The following is a 26,564-nucleotide window of genomic DNA, read 5'->3' on the forward strand; positions in this document are numbered from 1 at the left end:
TATCATAGTCTAATTATGTTAGGGTTCTAGTAAAAATAACTTTAACAAGATGGGGTAGTGCTAGCATTGTCTTTGGTAGTGGATACAGTACACATGTTGCTCAGCTAAGTTATTACTTTTTAGTAGATATTAGCAAAATTGGTATATATATTTGGTTGTATTTTTGTTTATTTTTGACTGTGAAGTTAAGTCATCTATTATTAAGTGATATTCTTTTCAGAATCGTTTTTCATTATGGCACCGATACTCACAAGAAAAATGGCAACCAAGACATCGATGTTGACCAGTATCAATGTGTGTGGAACTTAGTTCAATGTATCATGTGTGAATGTATTCGTTGCCAAGCTTGAATGGTTTGTGGTACGAGAGTGAGAATGGAAAAAATATTTGTCAGAAATGTTTTGTAAGCAAATATAAGAAATATGAGTCTCAAAATAATGAAGTGACTGATAATAAGGATATAAGGTGGGATTCTCAAAGTGTTGTGGAGAATATAGCTGAAGTAGTGAGTGATAGTGCACAGAAATATGAATGAGAGTTTGAAGGAAGTGGTCGAAAGTAATGTGGATGATGAGATGCTAGCACAGAAAGAAATTGCACACTTACAAGAACTTCTTCACAGGAAATAACGTGAGCTTGAGCCACTGTGTGATACGGAAGGATGGAGCATGAAAGAAAGAGTAAATGGGAAAAGCATAAAAGTGTGAGAGACTGGAGAAAAAGAGATAGTATTATATGGGGATTTGATAATAAGAAGTCTACTTAATGAGAAAGTGATGAAAGCATGTTTTCCAGATGCAAAGATAAAGGATGTTAGTGATGCTGAAAGTATGTAGTAGAATGGAGCAAACAAGTCGATTGTATTGGCTGGCACAAATGATTTTAAACGTGAGAAATATGCAATGAGAGAAGATATGAAAGAGTTGTTAGTGAAAGCAAAAATGAAGAGCAAGAAAGTAAAGATTGTGAGTCTGCTGCCTTGGTATGGTAGGACAGAACTGAGAAGAAGGGCCATGATTGACAATGAGTCAATGAGGAGATTGTACAGGAGGAATGGTGTGCAATAGATGTTTGGAGAAAGTGTTGTTTAGTCAGAGCGTGGTAGTTCAGAACCAGGGAACTAGAGATATTAGGAAGGATGAAATCAAGCATGTGTTTCTCCACCCCTGTGATAAACAAGCATGGGTACAATAATGATTATGCAATGCCGAATGGGATTGCATAACTGTTTTCTCCAATTTAAATGGGTTGGTAATGATATTACACAACGGTAACTATAGGTACAAAGAGATTGAAATGCGTGTACATGAATGCAATAAGTAGCAGGAATAAGGTGGGGAGTTTTTGACATTGGTAAGTTCAACATGGCCAAAAATTATAGGCATCAGTGGAATCTTGTTGACTGAAAATGATATAGTTACAGGGATAGAATGTAAAGGATATTGTATTTTCAGGAAGGATACAAGGAACAGGACAGGAGGTGGGGTATTACTGATGATATCTGTAGAATTACAACTAACAAAATTAGAAGTTAAAGAAGATATCAGGTCTCAGGGAAATGGTTTATTTGAGGCTGTCTGGTGTGAGATAGAGCCAAATAGGACAAAATATGTTGTTGGTTGCGGGGGGGGAGGGTTCACAGGAAGATGTAGATACCATGTGTATTGGCAAATCAGCACCAGTGAGTGTAGACTGAACAATTATTATGGGAGACCATCTATGGGGACATTGATTGGAGGGAGGAAAGGAGCATGGCAAGATGGAAGTGGGATATACAGTTGCTAAGGGGGTAATTACATGAAACAACATGTTATAGATGTGACAAGGAGTTTGTGGGTGTTGGATCTGATAATAGCATCAGAAGATGTATCAATAATGTTGGAAGTTTTTTTGGTTTGTTTTTTTCATACTTGGTTAGACTATAATAAATTTAGTTTAATCCTTTATCCAAGTGTAAGCAAACAAAGTTTGCACCTGAAGTATCTTCAGGACTGAGGCAACTCATGGTAAAGGTGGACCAAGCTCTCATCAGTCCTTGTCTTAGTATCTCCCATTATACATGTCTGTAAGGAAATGCATTATTTGGCCCTTCCATTAATGCATATGCATTAATGGAAGGGCCACTACCCAGACCAGTTTCGACCTTTATCAAGGTCTCGTCAGTGGGAGCCAGACCCAGAGGTGGTGATACCAAGGTGGAAGCAATGGAGAAGTCATATTTACCTATACGAGTTGCCAAAAGGTGTGTCACCTAATTATTAAATTACTCTGGATTTAGAGAAAGATGTTGGAAGTTTTTCCCACTTGGTTAGACTATAATAAATTTAGTTTAATCCTTTATCCAAGTGTAAGCAAACAAAGTTCGCACCTGAAGTATCTTCAGGACTGAGGCAACTCATGGTAAAGGTGGACCAAGCTCCTCATCACTTGTCTTAGTATCTCCCATAATGCAAAGTACATCGAGATACTAAGACAAAGAGTGATGAGAGCTTGGTCCACCTTTACCACGAGTTGCCTCAGTCCTGAAGGATACTTCAGGAGTATCCTGCAGGATAATTTGAATAAATTGGCATTGTGGGTAAAGGATAATGATTGTCAATTTAATGTTGCAAAATGTAAGGTTATGCACTTCTGGTTGAAAAGGTTGCATAAGGTATATCATATTGATGGTATTGGTTTGCAGCAAATTGATGAGGTTTGGGACTTGGGGAACAAAGAGTTAAAGTTCAGAGGGCATATTGCAAAACTTGGTAAAATAGCTCAATAAATTACTTGGATGTTGAAAAACATGATAACAAGTAAAGATAAGGAAGTTATTATCCCTCTTTATAAGTCTATGATTCAGCCAGATCTTGATTACTGCACACAGATTTGGTCACCTGGGTTTCTAGGGGAGGAGGTGGAGGAGGAGTTGGTGGTCAAAAAGATTCAGAGACAAGTGATCAAGATGGTAACAGGTCTGTGGAATACTTCATACAAGGATAGGTTGAAGGTTTGTGGGCTACAAAGTTTAGTTGATAGGTGGAAAAGAGAGGACATGAGAGAACTTTTAAGATATTAAAGGGGTTTTATAAAATTGATGCATGTGAAATTTTTCAATATATGAAAAATAGAGAACTAGGAGCCATCTGTGGAAGTTGTGTAAGAGTGTGGACCAGATTTTTTGCATGGAGAGTGGTGAGTGGAATGGATTCAAGGAATAAGTATGATGGGATTTGTGTGTATGATGGTTGATTTGGGTCTCCCACAATGAGTCTCTGAACTCCATGGAGATGCAGTAAATTATAATAATAATAATAAGATTTAATAATAAATAAAAAAAATCATTAAATTTAAGTTAGTTCTTCACAAATTCAAGAATTATTTCCCATGAAAGGGTAATTTAAGTCCATTGTTTCTATTTAGATTCAGTCAATGTAATAAAGATGCAGACTCTTCTCAAGATGACTTTGATGACATCATATTACAATTACTATCCACCTTACTTTTAATGGAACATTTAAATGGACATAACACTCTGTGCGGTAGTGCCAACAACATCAGTGGAAGAGTTGTTGAGTGTATCCTCAACAATAACAATCTCTCTCTTAAGCACAGGAAGCAAAAACTTCTTCCATATGCCTTCCCAACCAAACATTCACTGCTACTGAATTAACTATCTGTTCACCCCCTCCCCCCCTATTTTTTTCTCTCTTTGTTTAAGGGAGAAACTGATGACAACCTATGTGGGATTAATCACTTTCCCACAATATCCACTTTGCTATTTGGGCAACCGTGTATTACATCACGGATATCACTGAAAATCGAGCAGCCTGACTGGTCCACCATTCCTTGTTAGCAGATTTTGATTCTGCAACAGTCAATTCATTTCCGATAAATGATGCAGTGAAACACACACACATATATATAGTTTTTAGACTTACGTAAGCCCATTATTTATTACTTGATTTTTTGTTGCAGTATGACCATAGCTGTCCCTGTACCACCAAAAATAAACAATCAAACAATGTGTGTACCAACTTCTTCTTTCACTATGCCTTATCCCATGTTAAACGGGGTCAGTGCACCGATCTTTAACCTTCCTCTTCCAAGTTCTCTGGTCCAGGGCATCCTTCAGACTCCATCCTTTCTCCCTAAGATCCTCTGTCACCTTATCCCTCCACCTGAGCTTGGGCCTGCCTCTTTTCCTCCTTCCCTCCAACTCCATATACTCCACTCATTTACCAACATACTCCTCACTCTTCCTCTCTACATGTCCGAACCATCTCAGCCTACTTTCTTGTATCTTCTTGCCAATTGGTCCCTCCTTAACCGTCCCTCTGATGTAGTCATTCCTTATCCTGTCCTTCTTTTTCACACCATTCATCCATCTCAACATCTGCATCTCTGCTACCTCCATCTTCTCCCAGTTAATTTTCATGCCTCTCTCCTCCAATACCTTTCTCCACTCTTCCAGGGTATTTTCAAGCTTCTCTCGGGATGATTCGCATAGAACAGTGTCGTCGGCAAACAGCATGCTCCATGGTGCCTCCTTCTTGACATCCTCCACTAGTACATACAATGTGTGTACCAACTAATCGAGCGGTATTCCAGAAATTTGATGAAACTAGGAAGTACATCAACACTTGAAGGATGTGGGGTAGACAAGAGGTTCCCTGGAAATTGAGTAACAGTGTAGGAATAGATGTTTCACTTGGAGAGTGGCAAATGAGTGGAATGAGTTAAAAGAGTTGGTTGTAAGTGCTTTGTCAGTCAGTGAGTTCAAGGAGAGAGAGTTCAGTACTTTCATGATAAGTCTTCAGGCTCTATGGAAGCCTGTATAATAATAATAATTCACTGTCTGACAGATGTCAAACAGAGATAAGAGAATAGTATCAAGGAGATGGAAAGGTTACAAATAAAGATAAACTGGGATATATATTGGAGATAAAGTTATAAGGAATTGTACCAATGTGGTGGTGGTGCCTCAGGAGGATTTGAATATGTTGGAAAAGTGGGTGAATGAATGCAAATATACCAGTTCAGCTACTGAGTGTAAGGTTTAAACTTTGAGAACAGATGGAGTTGCAAGTGCTCTTGATCTGATTATATTGGTCATTGGAGACAATAAGAAATCCTGGGGTGATGGATGATAGGAATTTGAAATTCACAAGATACATTACTAAGATAACCCTGAGGATTGATGCAATACCAAGAAGGGTACTGACTAGCAGATAGGAGGAAGTTATAGTTCAATTATATAAGGTCCTGATCAGACCATATCTGAATGACTGCTGTGCTCAGCTCTGGTTGCCAGGATTGGATAAGGATAAAGAAACTTGAAAGTGCATACAAAGGCATGTAATAAAAAAGATTAGCTGGCTTGGTTGACCCTGCAGTCAGCAGATCTGCTTTCCATCCAACAGGTTGTGGGTTCAAATCCTGCTGTGGGCATGGACATTTCTGATTGTTTAAGTGAGAGATGAATTTCATTGCCTAATGTGAGACCACCACCCTACTTATTGGAGGCCTGAAGTAGCTTGAAAAAGTTTCACTTTAAATCTCTAGAGTAGGGCATCCAGATGTAAACAGATAAATAAAAATAGAAAACAATCCTTAGCCCACCCATGATACTGTTGTAATATAAGTTTTAAGCTTGTTCTGAATGTCACATAAAAAAAAATCATTACTGTGAAATGTTGCTTGTGAGAAACATTGAGGGATGTAATCTGTGGAATTTGGTAAATGCATGATTGAGACATTGAAGCTGTTGAGAGGTGTTTATTAGATGGATGCTGTAGAGATATTTAAGAGGATGGAACATGGAAAAGATGCAAGGTGAGAGTCATTGCTGAGAATGGTAAGAGAGTGGGTAGTTTTTTGCATGGAGATAGGTAATGCATCAACTTATCTCCATCAGGGAAAAAAAAAAAAAAACCCTGCTTTCTCTCAGTAATGGCCCTGCCTTTCCTTTTTTCATGTTCTACCCACTCTTCTAACTGTACTTGGACCGTCCATCCAGTAAATGCTTCTCAACAGCATAATGAGTGTTTATCATCATCATCACATGATCTCCAAGACCATAGAGGGTGATGATGTTAATACAAGAATACCTCGATTATCGTGATTCTCGATTTATCGTGGTTTATAATTTGATACCAAAATTCCAATTATTGCACTCCAAATTCGAATTATCGCGCCCGCGAGATGTAGCCCACTACATATGCAACCAGTTCGAGTCACCTGGAGAGTATCGCGAGAGCGATACTCTCCAGGTATCGCTCTCTTGTAGCGCTTCTTTTTTATCCAATGGCGCCTTCTCACCACTTACCAGTTACTATCTGCCCTTGCCTGAAGTACATGTGGATACTTATTTCTCTTGTTATTTACCCCTACAATGAATGCGAAAAGAAACAAGGATGATTTCAAGTCTACAGCTATCAAGAAGAAACGTAGAGCTTAGAAGATAAGTTGCATATGATAAATAAGTATGAAGCAGGCATAACCAAAGCGAAAATTGCAAGAGAGTACAGTCTAAATGAATCAACTGTTTGCCATATTTTAGACCATAGGTTCCCAAAGTGGGCGATACCCCCCCCCAGTGGGCACTGAAGCCTTCTTGGGGGGGGGGGGTATAAAACCACTTTTCTAATTGATTTGTACAAAAATAAACCCAATTTTATATAATTTAATATTATGAGTAAAAATAATAATGGCAAGAAAGAAATAAAATCATAAATTATAGTTAGCCTAGTTAGTACTAACTTATATTGCTAACTAGAGGTAAAAAACAAAGCAAATGTTTTCTGTGGTTATGTTTTGTAGGTTTGTTGTTTATATCTTGTGTAATTATTTTATTTATTAATTATTATTTATAATTATTCGGACAATGTCGTGGTCGGATGAACAAAATGCGCTTGCGTGCAAAATAAAAAATTGAACGTGTCATACAAGATATGTTAACTTCTATTTTTTATATACTTAAAAAATTTATTATGTTATAATGGGGGACATTAACTGTTATAATGGGTGCGTTACAAAATTTATATCTTGCAAAGTGGGCGGTGGCCCAAAAAAGTTTGGGAACCTATGTTTTAGACCATACTGCAAACTATAAGCAATTAGGACAAAGTGCATCGACCTTGTCTGTGTCCCAAACTACGAGAAACAGAAGCCATCTTATGATTGAAATGGAAACGCTATTGTCAGTGTGGATAGAAGATTGTAACCAAAAGAGAATTCCTCTTAGTCAAATGACTATAAAAACAAAAGCATCGAATTTGTTTGAAACTTTAAAAAGAAAACAATTAGAAAGCGAAAGTGATTCGGCATCAGTAGTGGAAGAAACTTTCTCTGCAAGTTCAGGGTGGTTTGATGGGTTCAAAAAGCGATCGAGCATTCATAATGTTCGTGTACAAGGTGAAATTGCAAGCGCCGATGAAAAAGCAGCAGCTAGTTTTCCTGGTGAATTGCAACAGATCATTGAAGAAGGAAATTATACTGATGATCAGATATTTAATGCTGACGAAACAGGCTTATTATGGAAAAAAATGCCCACTAAAACATTTTTAGCAAAAAATGAAAAATCACAGCCTGGCTACAAGGTTTCGAAGGAGCGTGTAACACTTTTACTATGTGGCAATTCTTCTGGAGATTACAAGATGAAGCCTCTCTTTATTTATCGTTCACAAAATCCTCGCCCACTTAGAAGTTTAGATAAAAATTTTCTCCCTGTTCATTGGAGATTCAACAGAAAAGCTTGGATGATGAAAACTATTTTTGAGGATTGGTTTAAAAACTGTTTTTGTCCTGAAGCTGAAGGGTACTGCAAGTCATTAAATCTTGATTTTAAAATCTTGTTGATATTAGATAATGCGCCTAGTCATCCAACAGCACTGAATGATTTGTGCGAAAATGTAAAAGTTATTTATTTACCAGCCAATGGATCAAGGTGTAGTCGCATCCTTTAAGGCATATTACCTACGAAGAACTTTTTCACAAGCAATAGAAAAGACTACAGGAGATGAAACTATGACTTTGACAGAATTCCGGAAGGCATTCAGTATCAAAAATTGCATTGAGAATGTCAAGGAAGCATGGAGTGAAGTAACGTCTAGCAACCTGAGAGCAGCGTGGCAAAAGATTATTCCTCATTGTGCAAATGATTTTAAAGGATTTGAAAATGAAGTAACCTGTGTTATCAATGACATAACTGAGCTTGGCTTCGATCTAGGACTAAAAGAAATTGAAAAAGGTGATTCAGGACTTGCTTCAGTCACATGATAAGGAGCTGGCTGATGAAGACCTAATTAACCTGAGAGAGAACGTGCTTACGATGCTCCAATCGATGATAATGACGAACAAATTGACTTGGCACCGAAGGAATTTACCATCAAAGAAATGGACGAAATGTTTAGAATTGCTGAAAATTTTAAAGAAAAAATCTTGAACAGCGATCCTAATCTCAAGCGATCACTGAAAGTTCGTCAGGAAATTGAAAATTCCATCCATTGCTACCAAGTTTTATATGAAGAATGAAAAAATTCCACCAAACAACTCTACACCAATTTTTATCCAAGAAAGAATAATTGTATGTACTGTATGTACTTCTTATATATAAATAAAGATTAAAGAATAATCTTGTTTTTCTTAATGAACCTTCATTTTTTACTTAACACGTTTAACATATTTCTTTTTTTACTTGATATATAAAATTTAATTAATAGATTTGAAAAATCCTTGGCACTGATCACCCATTTTACATGCATTATTTATTCCGATTATCCCGGATTCGATTATTGCGGTATTTTTCGTGGCAACAATAACCACGATAATCGAGGTATTCCTGTAGTATTAAAAAAAAAAAGTAACATACTTGATACTCCATGATAGCACAGAGAAATCTTGTCTCTGTGAATTTTTCTTTTTGGATTCTTAATTTTGCAGCATCCTTGCTAAATTTTAGAAAAGATCAGATTGTAATATTGTAATAGTGCTGTAATAGTATTCTTGCCTAAAATGGTTCACTAATATTCATATTAATTAACAGGGCAAGTTTTGTATTATATGCTATCACCCATATATATATAATTATTGGTCCAACCTTTAGCAAGTCAGCACATTCCTTGTAGCGCAATAAATAACATGTACAGAAAAATTTGTGTACAATCAAATTGCCTGATGCATTCAAATCATCATCATTACAGTTGCTTCTTACTATAACAAACACCACTATAATAAATTTGCTCACAAACTACTGTCCTGATGAAAGCTCCACAAATATTAATGATGCTTTCTACGTCAAAAGAAATTCACTGTAGCAAACTATCCACTATGACAACTGTTTCTGTGGTCCCTATGAGTTTGTTATATTGAGAGTCAGCTGTTATTATACAAGATCTTCCATAGAATCCAAAGACCCATTTTAGGATGCTCACACTAACCATTATTCACACAACCCTTGTCATATCTCTCCTTATCCACAGGTTGTGAAAACTGTTGCAAATAGTGTAATTATATGTGATTATAACAATTCTTTACCTCTGGAGTATGGAAGAACCACAAAAGTTTTTGGCGCTTTGCATGCTTTGTAAAGATATTAAACTTTGAGAACGGCACTTCTTTAGGTGTTGTTGATCAGCCATAGAATTCTATGGATAGCAGCATTTTTCTGTACTCAGGTAGTATTACACAGCATAGAGGACAAAAATTGCTATATGGTTTTGTGTAAAATGTGAAACATGCAGTCAGTTCTATTTTTTACAAGTAGATATGAATAAGCATTTAGAAGAAAATGCAACTAGAAAGCATGCAGATTTAAATATTCTATTAGGAAGCATGAAGTTCAATTCCATATTTCTCAGAAGGGGATATGGATAATATGCATATAGAAAAAAAAACAGCTAGAAAATATATGGAAAGTAATTTCATGCTTTCTCTAAATAAAAACATGAAGTTATTTCTGTATGTTTTCTAGTTGAATATTTTTTTCTAAATGTCTATACATATCCCCATGCAAAAAACATGAAAATGAATTTTATGCTTTCTGATAGCATGTTTTAGTGATTCTGCAGGCTTTCTAGTTGCATTTTCTTCTAAATGGCTATCTGTGTTCTCTTAAATAAAAAAAAAAAAAAAAGGAATTACATGCTTAACATTTTATATAAAGTCATACAGCCAACTCCAACCTCTGTACTGCATGATTTGAGATACGAGAAGTATTCTATGGGGGAGGATGTAAAGGAATTGTTAGAAGAGGCAAAACTGAAGAGCAAGAAGGTGAAGATTGTAAGTCTCCTACCATGCAATGATAGAGGCGAACTGAGGAGGAGGACATTGATACCCAATGAGTCTATACATAGATTGTGCAAAAGAGATGATGTAGAATTTGTGTATCTGTGGTCTCTGTTTGACTGAAAGAAGGATTGTACAATGTGGATGGACTACATCTGAATGGTTTGGGTTTTAGATGTCTGGAGAGAGCTTTGTTTACTGATTATGATGACGTACAAATTCAGGGAAACTTAAGCAATTAGGATGGAAGCAAGTGCGTTTGTGTGAAGCAACCATGAAATGAGTGAGTGTGAGAATGACCAGGTGAGAAATTTAGTCTCTCAACCAAAAATATTAAATATGTTAGTCATTTCAGAAAGTAAACGTGGGTGCGGAAATAAACGTATTTTGCTGTTTCTATATACTAATGTAGAAGTATCAGGAACAAGAGGAATGAGTTTTTGGCATAGATTAATGCAACCTCGCCAAACGTTATTGGCATTAGTGAGACTGGACTGAGAGCATATGATGTAGTTACAGGGATTGAATGTGAAGAGTTTAGTATTTTCAGGGAAGATAAAGAAGATAGGATGGGGGAGGAGTACTATTGATGATAGTAGAGAAATAGCAAACCAAAAAAGAATAGGAGACAGGTGGGAGGGTAGCTGTTCATTTGAAGCAATCTGCTGTGAGATTTAGGCCATGGAATTCTACAGATGATTTGGACGACATGCATCACCAAATTAGTACACTGATTAAAAGAACATGTATTTGTGGAACTTCAAGGCAGGTGATTATGACATGCTTTAGAAAAAGCTTAAAACTGTACCATGGCATAAAACACTGCAGGGTAAGGATGTTAGTAGTGCATGGAATATAGTTATGGGTCATCTAGAGGAAGCAGTATTAAATTGTATACCTAGGGTAAGGAGGGTTAATCAGGTATGAGTTAGATGGATGCGTAATATTCTTAAGCACGAGCCACAGAAGAAGAAGAAAATGCTGTGGAGGGTATATAAAGAGAAAGGTGACCAGCAAACTCATGAGCAGTACAAGGCTCAGGCAAGAAAGGTGACCAGCACAGCAAGGAAGGCAAAATCAGATTATGAGAAGAATTTAGCCAAGTGGACCAAATGAAATCCTAAAGCATTCTTTTGTTATGTGGCAAGTAAGAGGAAGAATGACTATGGAAGATTAACCTTAATGAGTGTTGATAGCCATGAAGAGACAGAAACAGATAAAATAGTTGAGTTACTGAGTGACCACTTTGCAAGCATATACTTCCTAGTGAGGTTATTGCTTTAACCTATGAGACAGACACTCTCATAGGTGGAAGAATTGGAGGTTCTTACAATTTTGCAGAATTTCAACGTAAATACAACTGTGGGATTAGATGGGCATCAGCTAGGGTTTTGCAAGAATGTGCAAGAGAACTGACAATGCCTTTGACTAAGCTGTTTAACTTAAGTCTCAGCTCTGGTAGAGTTCCAAGAGAGTGGAAAGAGGGAAAAATTATTCCTTTGCATAAGGGAGATTCTAAGACTACAGTAGCAAATTATAGACCAATCAGTATCTCAGGCATCATAGTAAAAGTATTAGAAAAATTGGTAAAAAAGAGAATTCAATAATCGATAGATTAAAAATATCATACTGTATGAGGGTTAAAATGGCTTTGTGAAGAGGTGGTCATGCCTTTAGTAATTTACTAACTTTTTATGATAGAGTAACAGCTGAGTTGGATAAAGGAAATGGGCACATGATGATTTTGCTTGGTTTTGCAAAGGCATTTGACAGAATACCACATTAAACACTGTTACGCAAATTAGAACAAATGGGGATGCATATGATGCATGTTACAGAGACGCTTTGTCTCTGCAATCTGTATATTCTATACTTTCATGAGAAATGTTGATCTGAAACAGCATCAATAATTCCTCTGCCCTGTACTAAACTCATTGGAACACGTACAGCTGCTGCCCAACATCCTTTTACAGTACACCTCGAAACCCACAGAACAAGTTTCTTTTCCTCCTCATTCAGAAAACTGTGGAAGTCTTCCCCCTGACATATTTCCCAAGGAATACAATATGCAGGCATTTAAATCAAATGTAAACAAGTTTCTCCTTTCAACCCATTACCCATATATGGTACTAATGTACTATAGGTTGACCAGCCAACCTCTTGTATATGTGCCCAACATCTTCTTCTTTGAGTGCCATCTCCTATCGGAGGTTGGCGACCACCTTGGCAAATTTTGAGCGATTCTCAGCTATTCTGAGCAGTCTCTCAGAGTTCATGCCAGTCCACTGTCTGATATCTGCCAGCCAAGATTTTCTTTGTCTTCCTTGTCCTCTTCTTCCATTTATCTTCCCTTTTATAATCAATTGAAGTATCTTATATTTTTCATTACGAAGTAGGTGACCAAGATATGCAGTTTTCCTTCTTTTTATGGTATCTAAAAGTTCATGTGATTTCCTCGTTTGTTCCAGTACTTCCCAGTAGTGCTCAAGATAAAAAAAAAATAAAATAAAATTTTAAAAAAATGTTAAGTGGATAAGACGGTGGCTGCTTTACAGATATCAAAAAATGGTATATGGAGGGGCAGAATCGAGGTGAAATCAAATTGACTGGTGGTGTGCCACAAGGTTCAGTGCTCGGACCATTGCTGTTTAATTTATTTAAATGATATTTGAAATAACCTGAAAGGAAATATTCAATTGTTTGCTGATGATGTGAAATTAGGTAGAGTAATAGTTAATCAAGGTAATGTGCAGAGCTTACAGGATGATTTAAATAGGCTGTCAATATGACCAAAAGAACATGGGTGTCAGTTTAATGTCGAGAAATGTAAAGTTGTGCATTTTGGAATAAATAGATTACAAGCTGTGTATCACATTGATGGCACTGTACTCCAGGAAATAGATGACGCTAGAGATTTTAGGAGTGGTGGTAGCCAGAGAGTTAAAGTTTAGAGGACTGCGAAGGTCACTAAGATAGCTCATAAGATTACTTGGCTAGTGAAGAACACGTTAACAAGTACAGATAAGGAAGTTGTATTTCCTCTTTATAAGGCCTTGATACACCCACATCTGGATTACTGTGCTCAGGTTTGGTCCCCTAGGTTTCTTGGGGATGTGTAAGCTGTGGAGAGGATTCAGAGGCGAGTGACAAACATGATGAGTGACATGTGGAATGTGCCCTATTAGGATAAATTGAAGGTGTGTGGATTGGAGAAGTTGGTTAATAGGAGAAAACGAGTTGATATGCTAGAAACGTTTAAGTTGCTTAAAGGATTTTATATTATATATGCAGGGGAAATGTTTTTGCATTTGGCTAGCAGGACCAGAACAAGGTGTCATCCCTGAAAATTGAGTAACGGTGTCGTCAGTAGGGGTGTGAGGACTAGATTTTTTTCTTGGAGAGTGGTGAATGAGTGGGATGGGTTGCAAGAGTCAGTTATTATTATTATTATTATTATTATTATTATTATTCAGGCCTCCATGGAGTCAAAACACTCATCGTGGGAGGTCCTTCCTAAGAACATAAAGTCTGTCAAGACTCATCAAGGGGAGGTTCCCCCTTAAGAAACACAAAATCTATCATACCACTCCTTAAACTCATTGAGCGTTCTCGCCCTCACCACTCTATCAGGCAATGCATTCCACGGCTCAACCACCCTCCATGCAAAGAAACCACTCCTCACCCTCTTGCTCACAGTTTCCTTTCGTAACTTCCAGGGATGGCCTCTTGTCATCACTCCTTCCCGCTGTTCAACCAAGTGAAAGAACTCCCCAGTGTCAACCCTGTAACCACCTCTCAACAGTTTAAAAGTCTCGATCATATCACCTCTCCTTCTTCTATCTGCCAAACTCTGCAGTCCACATTCCCTCAGCCGATTCTCATAACTATCCTTGTACAGTCCTGAGACCATCTTTGTCATCCGTCTTTGTATCTTTTCCACAGTTAATTTATCCCCTTCAAATCCTGGGGACCAAATCTGAGAACAATAATCCAAGTGTGGTCTGATCAGAGACTTATACAACGGAATGATAACCATTTTATCTCTGCAGGTCAGTGTCCTTCTCATAATTGCAGCAATCCTCTGTGTTACCTTCACCACCTTTGCAATATGTCCCCTAAACTTCAGGTTTCTATCAATCATCAACCCCAGATCTCTTGTCTCCCCTACTTCCTCCAGTATAACTCCTCCCATAGAGTATGCAGCATCCCATCGATGTTTCCCAAACCTCAAGACCTTACATTTTGCTGCATTAAACTGACAACCCCATTCATTTGCCCATATGTCTAGCTTATTCAAATCCTCTTGCAGGGCTATCAAATCTGCACTATTACTAATAATCCTTCCCAGCTTCGCATCATCTGCAAACAACTGAATATCCCCTTGCAATGTCATTGATATAAAGGTTAAACAATATAGGTCCTAGTACTGAGCCCTGTGGGACCCCACTTGTAACCTTCTATCTCCTTGAAACTGCTTCACCATACACAACTCTCTGATACTTATCAGACAGCCAATCCTGAATCCAGTTGACCAATCTGACATCCAGACCCATGTGTTGCAACTTAAATATCAGCCTATCATGTGGCATCCTGTCAAATGCCTTTGCTAAGTCTAAGAAAATTGCAGTATATGCCTTTCCCTCATCCAATTTTCTTGTAACTTTATTATAAAAGGCCAGCATATTGCTAAAACAAGAGCGCCCTTTCACAAATCCGTGTTGACTCTCACAGATAACATTACCCTCATCTGTCCAGTGCTGTATACAGTCCCTCACTACTTTCTCCAAGATCTTAACAACTACTGATGATACACAGACTGGCCTATAATTAGACACTTCCAGTCTGTTACCACCCTTATGCAATGGCACTATCTTACCTTCCTTCCATTCCCTGGGCACCTTTGCCAAAGCCAGACTTTCATTGAAAAGCCACGTTAAAGGCACTGTCAATTCCCTAGCACATTCTCTCAAAACTCGTGGTGAAATACCATCCAGTCCCACAGCTTTACTGACATCCAGAGTACTCAGTATCTGAAACACACTCTCCTCCTGTACTTCCAGACCTCGAACCAGTCCTATCCCTCTAGCATTAAAACTGACTCCTCTAGGATGAAATACTCCAATAAAGTGTTCATTGAACAATTCCACTATGTCCTCTGCATCAGTCACTCTATTCCCATTTTTATCCCACAATATCATTCTTCCACAGTCATTTCTCCTCCTACTGGCCACATAGCTAAAAAATTCCCTAGGATTTTCTTTGGATCTTAGGGCCAATCTCCTCTCATATTCCAGTTTCGCTTTCCTTACCACACTAGTCACTCTTCTGGCCTGTGTCTTATATTCCTCATGCATCTCTTCACCTGTCTCCTTATATCTCTTCCATAGCCTCTTTTTCACATGCAATTCCTGTTTAATATTGTTTGTCATCCACTTTACTCCAAATTGTGTCCTCTTCTTCACTCGTGGTATACAACTTACCATTGCTGCTAACAAATATTCTTTCACAATTTCCCACGCACTAATGATATCCCAGCCTTCCAATTCCTCCCACCATAAAACTTCCCGAAGTTGACGTCTAAGACTATTATAATCACCTGCATTATAATTCCACATAAGTCCCGTCTCTTTGATACTCCTGCATGTCTATTCATTTTCCAAGTCAAAACCATATGGTCACTCTCTCCAACTGGTGGGAGAGATGTCATCTCAGTTATTATCAACTCTTCTGATGCTGTAACCAAATCTAAAACTCTTGAACCTCTTGTTCCCTCTGTTACATGTTGCCTAAGACATTTGTCCCTCAAGAATTCTAGAAATTCCATTCCACTATTGCTACATGCATCTTCCTCTCTCCAATTTATACTATTGTGGTTAAAATCCCCCATAACAATCATTCTTCTTGCACTTGCCAAACTTAGCTGTCTAAACATCTCCTGGTCCCCATCCTCCGTGCTCCTGGGTCTGTAGCAACACCCCACTAAATATCCTGTCTTGCCTACCTCTACCTCACACCATATGCTCTCAAAATCATTTGTCTCACTTCCTTCCAAAGCCTCCACTCTTATAGGACATAGGTCATCACTTATCATAAGCAGTACCCCACCATCACACTTTCCCCTCCTATCCTGACGAAAAATGCTATACCCAGCGACTTCTATTCTTGTTATTATATCCCCTTCTGTCAACCACATTGTGAGTGCTTTTTTCTGTTCATGGGTTCAAGGAGAGTTATGATAGGTTCTGTGGATTGATTGGGTCTCCTTTTATGAGTCTTTGGACTGTATGGAGGTGTCTGTATAATAATAATGCTGAGTAGAGAAAGTTTCTGCCCACCATAGGGTTCCATGGCCAATCAAACATAAAAATTTACACTTCTTAAAGTGTGATATCTTTATAAAACATTGAGTGTGCTTTTTAAATTACACAAATTTTTGTGGTTCTTTCACAATCCAGAGGTAAGGAATTGCTTGTTATAAAAGTTTTTTAAAATTTCCAGAGGATATGATCTATTCTGCAGTAATACTCCACTCCAGTGGCAATTGATCCATTTGCATCATTGTTTGAATAATATATAAAAGTTTCTTCATTTGCTTAAAATAAATTCTGTTTTGTTATTAAGCATTATAAGAAGTTTCATTAATGCTCTGACAAGCATTTTAAAATAACTCCCTTCTAAAATAAGAAACTTAAACATAATGGCTTCAACATTAGCATCATTGCTGAGAATATGAAGGCTTTCTGTGACATCCACATTGAGGTCCTTGTATGGAAAGGATTAAACTTAAATGTGACAAAGCACTAATGACTACATCTGGCAACCTTTCCACTCATTCACCACTCTCCAAGCAAAAATATCTAGTCTTTAATCAGTTGCTAACCTCACTCCTACATAACATCCAGAGTTGACTTGTTATTCTCTCTCTCTCTGTCTCTTACTTTCTGTTATTAAACATTTTTTTCAACATCTGCTTTTTTCAAAAAATCATTTAGTATGCCTTTCAATTACAAACTGTCAGAGTATCCTAACAGGGAGCACTGTACAGACTGCTCACCATTTTTGTTACTCACCCCTGGAGCATTTCCAGCACTTGCACTTCTCATTGTGACGCCAGTCACAATGTCTGTTTATGGTAGTCTGAATGCGGTATATCAAAGCTTTATAAAGAAGGGTAAGAACATCTTATCTCTACTTATCTGTATCTTCTTTAACATCCAAGTTCTCTTTTGCTTTTTTCCACTTTTTTTTTTTTTTTATGTTATTAGACATATATTGTAATTTGCAGATAAAGTTTCATACTTTGTAATTCATTGTAAATATTATTTTTAGACAGGTACTGGAGCATTCCTTTCTGCACTTCCTTCAGCAGCTATTCCAAAGGTTGCATGTGGAAAGGTATTGTACAATTTGAAAATTTCCCATTTTAGTTATACATGTTTATTTCATATTTTAATCTGAATGATTAAAGTGGAAATTTTGTTTTTCATTAATTAAAGATAAACTGAAATCAGTATCTTAAACTTTGAGATGATATGTAGTAGTTGATTTGTTAAAAGAATTATTTTTTCAGTCTTATACATTTTCCTGTTTTTTGCAATTTGTCCTCCCATGTTGTAGCAGTTACAGAGAAGAAATGGCATATACTAGAGATAGTAGTATTAGCTTGGTTAAGGACAAACTGACAAAAATCAGTAGAAAGTGTATCCTTTCTTTGAATGTTACCTAGTGATAGCATTCATTTTGTTAAATTGTGGAGACTACTACAAATAATGAATTGAAATAATTAAGAATAATTACTTCATTTCCCTGATGTTTCAACTTCATATTAAGATCATCATCTGGAGAGTATATGTGTGTGTGTGTGTGTATACACACACTGTAGTCCCCCCTTATCCGCAGGGTTCACTTTCCACAGTTTCATTTATCTGCAGTCCGAAAATATTAAATGGAAAATTCCAAAAATAAGCAATTTATAAATTTTAAATTGCCTGTCATTTTAAGTAACATGATGAAATCTCGTGCCATCCCACCCAGGACATGAATTGTCCCTTTCTCCAGCATATCCACACTGTACCATATACGATACCTGTCCATTAGTCACTTAGTAGCCATCCAAAAATATTAAATGGAAAATTCCAGAAATAAACAATTCACAAGTTTTAAATTGAGTGTCATTCTGAGAAGTTCTCTGTTATCAGATCAACTGTCATGGAATCGCAGTGCTTGTGTTCAAGTAACTCTTATTTTACTTAAAAATGGTCCCAAAGTGCAAGAGTTGTGATGCTGTCAATTCGGATATGCCAAAGAGAAGCCGTAAAGTGTTTCCTTTTAAGTGAAAAGGTAAAGGTTCTCTTCTTCATAAAAAATAAATAATAAAAATAATAAATAAATAAATAATAAAAAAAATGTACACTGTGCTTGCTAAGATTCCATTCACGTTCAGATAACTTTTATTACAGTATGTTGTTATAATCGTTCTGTTTTAATATTAGTTATTGTTTTTAATCTCTTACTGTGCCTAATTTATAAAGTAAACTTTATCACTGGTATGTATGTATGTATGTATGGGAAAAAACTATAGTATATATAGGGTTCTGTACTATCTGTGGGTTTCAGGTATCTGCAAGGGTTCTTGGAACATATCCCCTGCCGATAGGGGGAGACTACTGTATATATACACACACACACACAGAGACAAGCTACATTACAATTCAAACAATATGCCAAAGTGATATTAATTTGATCAACCATTATGCTACTGACCTGACCTCTAGTGAGAAAAAAATAACCTACATCAAAATTATATCCTATTTAACTATATACATGGCAGGAATTTGATGATGATGATGAAAATTAAGTACAGATTTTAGCTTTTTGTGGAATGTCTGCTCGGGCATTTTTTTCTGAAACAAGGACGTCTCATCCATATTAAATATTTGCTGTGGCAAATAATTTTCCTCTGTAATAATTTTATCCAATTTTTTCCACAAGCTCCTTGGCAGCCTTCTAAGCACTTGCAGATTCCAATATATTTTCGCATTATGCAATGCAAAATGCTGCTTGAATCTCATGAACCAGCTGGAAGAAGCGTCGAATTCGTAGTCATAATGGGGTCCTACTTTCTCCTTCAACATGTTGAAGAGACTTAGTGCCTTAGCGGTTACGAGCAAGTTATGAGCGGTTGAACCAGTAATGGTCACAGTACTAGGGAGCATGCGCTTTTGGTTCAGGTCCTCTATCCATGATGCAAGTAGCTTTTCCATATCACCGATAGGACCTTGTCTTTGCTTCATTACTATCATCGATTTAATGGAAGTAGATCCTTTCACAGCCTCCGATTTTATCCTTATTTTTCAAAATGGTCATCACTGTAGAATGGGAGTCATGTGCGATCACAGATGGGCTTACCAGCTTCATTTTCCTTTATAACTTGCAACTTCGTTTCAAGATCAATTGCTCTCCTCTTTTTCTGTGATTCTTCACTAGGTTGTTTGATTGGGCGTGTAGGGGCCATGTTGCACAAAACATCATGAAATATTTAACGATAAATACACAAATAACCTGCATTTTTGAAAATTATGGAGACAACTACCGTGTTTGAATAAAAACTTTAGTTTAAAATAACTAAAATCTACAATTCGACGTTTCTTTTTCCACCAGAGGTCAGGCCAACAATTGTAGTAACGGTTGGTCAGTGTCTTTAACGAACCAGTTTGATTGTAGTATAGCTTGTTTCCTGTGTATATTTGTATGCTCCAGAAGTTGACCTTGACATAAAGGTCGAAACATCGAATTGTAGATTTTAGTTATATTAAACTAAAGTTTTTATTCAAACACAGTAGTTGTCCCCATAATTTTCAAAAATGTATTTGGATCACCGTGCAAGCCTAAAAGAAAGGACACAAATAACCTATTTCTCAAACACAAAATCAACAGAGGAACTGTTGAAGACACGTGCCGACTGCCGAGGGAGGTTGCCACCGTGCATGCTTTACCTTAAGCTCGCTTGCATCTTGTTCGAAAGTATAGCCGAAAATGTTATTTATTCCCTTATGGGATCACGGACGTATCTTCGGACGGACGTAAGTCGAGGGATGACTGTACTTAGAAAAAATACAAGAAAATGAAGACATCAAGAAAGAGTGGAATAATATAAAAGAAATTGTTACATCAGCAACATATGAAAGTCTAGGAATACACAAAAAATATCATACAAATAAAAAATTACATATATGGAACAATGAAATAAAAACACTAATTAAAAATAAAAATCTGGCCTTTAAAAGATGGTTAAATAGCAAAAAACAAGATGAAATTGAATATAAAAAAAGATGAGCAATAGCCAAAAGAGAAACCAGAAAGAGACACATAGAAACCTGGAAAAAATTTGTATCGTATCTAGAAAATGACATATACAAAATAAGACCCAATATGTATTAAAATACTAATACACATGAATGCAGATATAAATGAAACTGCAAATATAAATTGCGAAATAGATGTAAACGAATTCTTGGATTACTTCGCAGATCTTTGGACAGATAATACTAACATAAAAAAAAAATTACACCAATAACTTACAAAATGCTTTAAATGATATAATAATGATGAAAGAATTAAAGGACAATCTGAATAAAATAAAAAATGACAAATCAGCAGAAGATGGGATAAACTCCAAACTATATAAATTTGCTGGGGAAAAAAAATTTCATCAGAGATTAAAATTTTTAAATATATACAAATGGATGCATATGAATAGAATGGAATACAAGTATAGCAATACCTATATTTAAAAATGGGGATAAAACAAAACCTGCTAATTACAGAGGTATTAGTCTATTGAATATATACTACAAAATATATAGTAGAATACTTAATGAAAAATTAAAAATATACAATGAAAAAATATTATTAGAATGTCAAAATGGATTTAGAAAAGGACACTCTACAATGGATGCAGCTTTTTGTTTAAAACTACTTATAGAAAAAAAAAGAAGAGAATTTAATTTAGAAACTCATCTTCCTCTGTCTTCACCACTTTTCAATATTTATATTAATGAAATATTAATACAGTAGAACACCTTAAACAATCCAGATATAGAAATTTCCTGGAATAACAAAATAAATATGTTATTATTTGCAGATGATCAGGTAATAATATCAGATAAGGAGACAATTTACAAGAGCAATATACAGTTTAAACGTTATAATAGAACAGTTTGTAATGAAAATATCCATAGATAAAACAAAAACAATGGCATTTTGTTGACAAATTCCAGTTAGAAGTAAAATAGTTATTAATAATAAAATAATAGAACAGATAAATACTTTCAGTTATCTTTGATGTGAAATATCATATGAAGGAGAAAAAGACCTAAAATTAAAAACTTCAAAATTTTTATAAATTATAAGCCTGATACATAGAACACTTAATCCAAATATAGTACAAAAAGAAACTCGCTTGAAAATATACAATACTTTAGCAGTGCCTACATTATTATATGGCAGTGAAATTTGGACAATAAACAAAGAATAAAAACAAGTGAAATGAGATTTATGAGAACTGCAAAATACACATTATTGGACCAAAAAAGGAACAAAGATATTTTAAAAGAACTAAAAACAAAAACAATAGAAGAAAAACTAAACATTTATAAACAGAAATGGGTAAACGTGTAAACCGAATGACCCGAATGACGAACACCCTATATCATAAGTAAATACTAAAATATAAGCCAATTGGAAAGAGACGGCTGAGTAGACCTCAAAAAAGGATATTAGATGGATAATAAGATCAGAACAGAACAATGGTCTATATCCATAATTAGCATTATGATGATGTGAACAACACATTGAACTGATTCTGTCAATGTACTATCCTAAAAAATTCAAATCTGCATAAGATAGAAGTTTATATGATTTATATTTAAGCCACTACTAGTTTAAGTTAAGAATAATATAAGTGAGGAATGCAAACAATATCTCCTTTGTCTTTGGTTTAAGATCTTATGATCTCACACTCCATATATAATCTAACTGGTGCAGTCGTTAAACAAATAAATTTGTTAGACTATAGAGCATGAGGATCAAGATATAGTACAGATAGATATATGAAGGCAGCTGATAGTAAAGGCAGTTGACAATTCACGATAATTAAGTAAAAGGAAAGCAAAGACAAAGCAGGGTAATAGAATATAGAATGTATATATATGTATAACAAATGGCGCAGACCATTACGTTATTACACTAGCGTTCTCTCGCTTCAGTATTTGTAATGTGTGAATTTTTTAAAAATTGATTTGTGAATAAAATTCATTATTCCTGCTTTTGCTCTTTCTTTGTTTTTGACTCCATTGTGGATATAGATGTAATATCTGTTTCATCTGAACTATTTTGTTTTTTCTATGTTATTACTTCTAATTTGATATGTTTATCTATTAGGGTTTTGTCTAGAGCTTGATATTTGTGATGGATACTCCTGACATTCAAAGTAGTAACATTCCAAATATTATTATTATTAAGAGAGACCTCCAGGGAGTCAGAGACGCATTGAGATAGGCCATGTGAATACTATATGCAGCAGCTTTCATGCTTATTCTTGAATTCATTCACACTTGCACTTACAACATCCAATGGCAATCCATTCCAGTCATGCACCACTCAATGAAAGAAAATCTAGCCCTCATCCCTTCTTCGCAGCATTCATTCTCAGCTTCCAAGGATGCCCTCTTGTCCTTTCCCCACCCGCCATAAATTGAAAAATTCCACCAACTGAAATCCTGTATGACCCTTTCAGAAGTTTGTAAGTCTCAATTATATCACCTCCCCTCTTTCTCCTGTTTGCTAATGTCTGCAGTCTACAAATTCTCAATCTGTCTTCCTAATCAGTATTCCTCAATCCTGATATCATTTTTAACACTCTCCTTTGCACTCTCTTCACTATATCAGAATCACAGCAGAGACCAGACCTGCACACAATAGTTAAAGTGAGGACTTATCAAGGCCTTGTAAAAAAAAAAAAAAAAATCTTTACATGTGAATATTCGTTTCAGCATTGCAATTATCTTTTGAATTGTATTTGCAATCTTTGATACAAGGCCCTGAACTTTATGTGCATCTTTTACATTTGTTCTTCTACATTGATATTTTACTTATTTATTAGCTAGTATTCTTTTAAGAAATGTTTCATTTATGATTATTGTTATTATTTTGAGTTTTATACATAGTTTTTAGATGTATATCTGCTGCTTATTTATTACATGTTCTGGCACAGCAGGACCATAGTCCTTGCACCATTAAATCTCAAAACAAACAAGCAAATCACTTTCACTCACTATTTTTATTAATTTATTCTCTATTTTTTTGCAACTTTCTTCCTGCTCACTGCACTTTCACATTAATAACACTCATTCTGATAATTGTTTTCTAGCTATTAGCTAGTATATAACTTCAGCCACCGATACATCTAGTCATTGTGCACTTATTCCATCTGCTTTAAAAATCCACGTATCCACATAATCTGATGAATGCATACAACACACTTTGCACTTCACAAAAATGGCTAAAATCAAATTGTATGTCACCTTGAGACAAAGCTCCTCCCCCATCTTATTTTCCATACTAGACAGTACAGATTACTGTCTTTGAATTGGTTAGAATAAACGCTGTCACTATACAGTGTCAGCTTTTACACCAGCTCTCGTATATAAACACATGCACAAAAATCGTAGTTAATTAATCAGATCCTTTCTGAACTTAACAGCCTTCATGATCATGACTTTATCTCACATACAAGTTTTTTTTTTTATTATTTGACCTTAATTTCCACTGGATACTTTCTCATTCAAAAAAACATTAACCATTCAGCATTTTCTGCATTCATGAAAATTTAAGTAAAAAAAAAAAAATTTTGACAAACAGTAACACTTAACTATTGTATCTGCATATGTGCTGAGTTTTGAGAATTAGAATGTTGCTCATTTTAGTAATTGATTTTATGCTTTCTGTATAATTCATGGAATGCAATATTAATAGCAGGTAAATTAGAAAATCTTAATAGCATGAAATGTTGATTATATGTATAATCAGCATTTTGTGCTATTAAAAGATTTATAATCATCATCATGCATATCAAGGATTTAGGCCTAGTGTGGCCTGTTCCAACCTTAGAAGTCATCTTTGAATCATTTAAAGGGACGTCCTGGTTTTCTTTTTCCTAATGGCTTGTACTTTAAAGCTTGTTTTGGTAATCTTTCTATTTTCATTCTTTGAACGTGTTCCATCCATTTATGTTTATATTTTTTAATTTTTTCTATTACTGGTTCTTGGTTTAATTCTTTCATAATATCTTCGTTTCTTTTGTTATCAAATAGGGTATACTTTGCAGTTTTTTTAATTTTTTCTATTACTGATTCTTGGTTTAATTCTTTCATAAAATCTTTTTGTTTTATTGTCCAGATTCCACTTCCATATAATAAGACTGGCAAGGCTATGTATTGTATACTTTTAGTCTGTTTTGTTTTTGAACTAGGTTTGGTTTAAATATAGAATTAATTACACCTGTTATTTTTAAATATTTTGCAATTTTTACATTCATATATCTTTTTCATTTTCATATGTGATCATAAAAATATGGATATTTTTATGATTTATGGATATTGAAATTCCTCTTTTTGTTGAATGCTTGGATTTGAACACAGTTTTTGATGTGAATCATCCTTTACCAACTCTGTAACGACTACCTTTGCTGATCTTTGTAGAGTTCATAAAAGATAGTGAGTGCCTGTGGAAATTCTAATTCTCTTTATCTCTCTTTCCAAACTACTTAGATAGTAAAAATTTATATTTTTTCTGTTTGATTTTTAATTCATGAATAAAAAATGCGTATATTTGCTTGTATTTTAAAATTTATTCATTTACATATAAAACTTTTTTCTTTATCAATAGGGCACAGAAAATTCTAGGCTTTTAGAAATCCAAAAACTAATTCAAGAGACCGTGCAAAAGAACAAGGAGTTCTACAATATCAGGCTTCCCGTTACTGTACGTACTAATGTTATATGCTTAAAGTGGAGAGAGAGGGTAAAATATGTGTGTGTACTTTTATCTTTCTATGTTTTCTAATTCAATAGTCAATCACCTTACTGCAAGACCACAGTTTGTTTCCAACACTCACTCGCATGTGTGGAGTATATTTTGCTGGCTGTAAGTAGCTGCAGACTGGACAAAACTGAGTATTTTTATTTAATAAGAAAAAAATAACTTTCGGAACAAAATCTTTTTACTTTCGAGAAACACATAAAAATATGTTATATTAAGGATCATTAACATAGAAGTAAAAAAATGAATATAATAATTTTTTTTTGTTGTAAAATTACCATATTTTCTGGTATATAAGACTCACTTTTTTACCTTAAAAATTCATCTTAAAAATTGGGTGTGTCTTATATAATGAAGGTAAAGGTTGTTTCCTCTTTTCAAAGTCATACACACTCCCTTTTATGTTCCAAGATCTTTGTAGGCAGTTAATGGTGCAATCAAATTGATGCGTGACCTTCACGTGACTTCTAGTGCGTCATTGGCTAAGAACGTGGAGTCCCTATTCTAGTTTCATAATATCTTATCCAAGTAATCAGTTACCAATGTTTATCAGTATTGAGATATTTTTGTTCAGTTTGATATTTCCCCGTAGATTTTAGTGATGGAAAAAAACAGGCGACATTCATATACTTCAAGTTACAAATTGCAGGTTGTAAAATATGCGGAAGAACACGGAATAGGGAAGCTGAAAAACATTTTGGGCCTCCGCCTACAGAAAAAATGATTAGAACTTGGCATGGTCAGAAGGAGATTTTGTACAATTTGTGTAATGAAAAGCGTGCAGAATGTGGAAAAATTGCAAAGCGGCCAGAACTAGAGACCGAAGTTTTGAAATGGGTGCAAGAAAATCAGCAAAATGGCATTGCCATTTCAACAAAAATGATTCATACACATGCAGTCAAAGTAGCCTGTGAGGTTTTTTCCAGAAAATTGTATTAAATTTCTTGGGTGCATCTTATACATAGGAGCATCTTATACACCAGAAAATACAGTAATACTTTTACAATTCTTCCCATTTTTATTATATATTGATTTCCTTCTTCAAATGGTTCTCACACAAATCTTCTCCAACCATGATATAGCACCATTAATCACTTCACTAAACTCCTATTGACTTATTGAAATGTAACATTAAAAAATGATATCATTGAGGTCTTTGGTGAGTACTTTTTCTTTGGAGGGGGGGGGTTTGC

General features: G+C 35.5%; 1 protein-coding gene across 3 annotated transcripts in view; it reads left to right on the top strand.

Moving 5' to 3' along the window:
- The window catches only part of LOC150092739 (C2 domain-containing protein 5), a 615,319-nt gene that overhangs the window by 358,672 nt on the left and 230,083 nt on the right, over positions 1-26,564 (top strand). For all 3 annotated transcript variants that reach the window (XM_090414825.1, XM_090414826.1, XM_090414824.1), the window contains exons 20-21: positions 17,602-17,667; positions 25,219-25,314. In XM_090414825.1, coding sequence (XP_090270951.1) covers positions 17,602-17,667; positions 25,219-25,314 — 162 coding nt within the window. The remainder of the gene's footprint in view (positions 1-17,601; positions 17,668-25,218; positions 25,315-26,564) is intronic.

Source organism: Typopeltis vanoorti, chromosome 25, assembly GCF_054136105.1.
Source record: "Typopeltis vanoorti isolate ZY-2024b chromosome 25, IOZ_Tvanoo_1.0, whole genome shotgun sequence".
Lineage (NCBI taxonomy): Eukaryota > Metazoa > Arthropoda > Arachnida > Uropygi > Thelyphonidae > Typopeltis > Typopeltis vanoorti.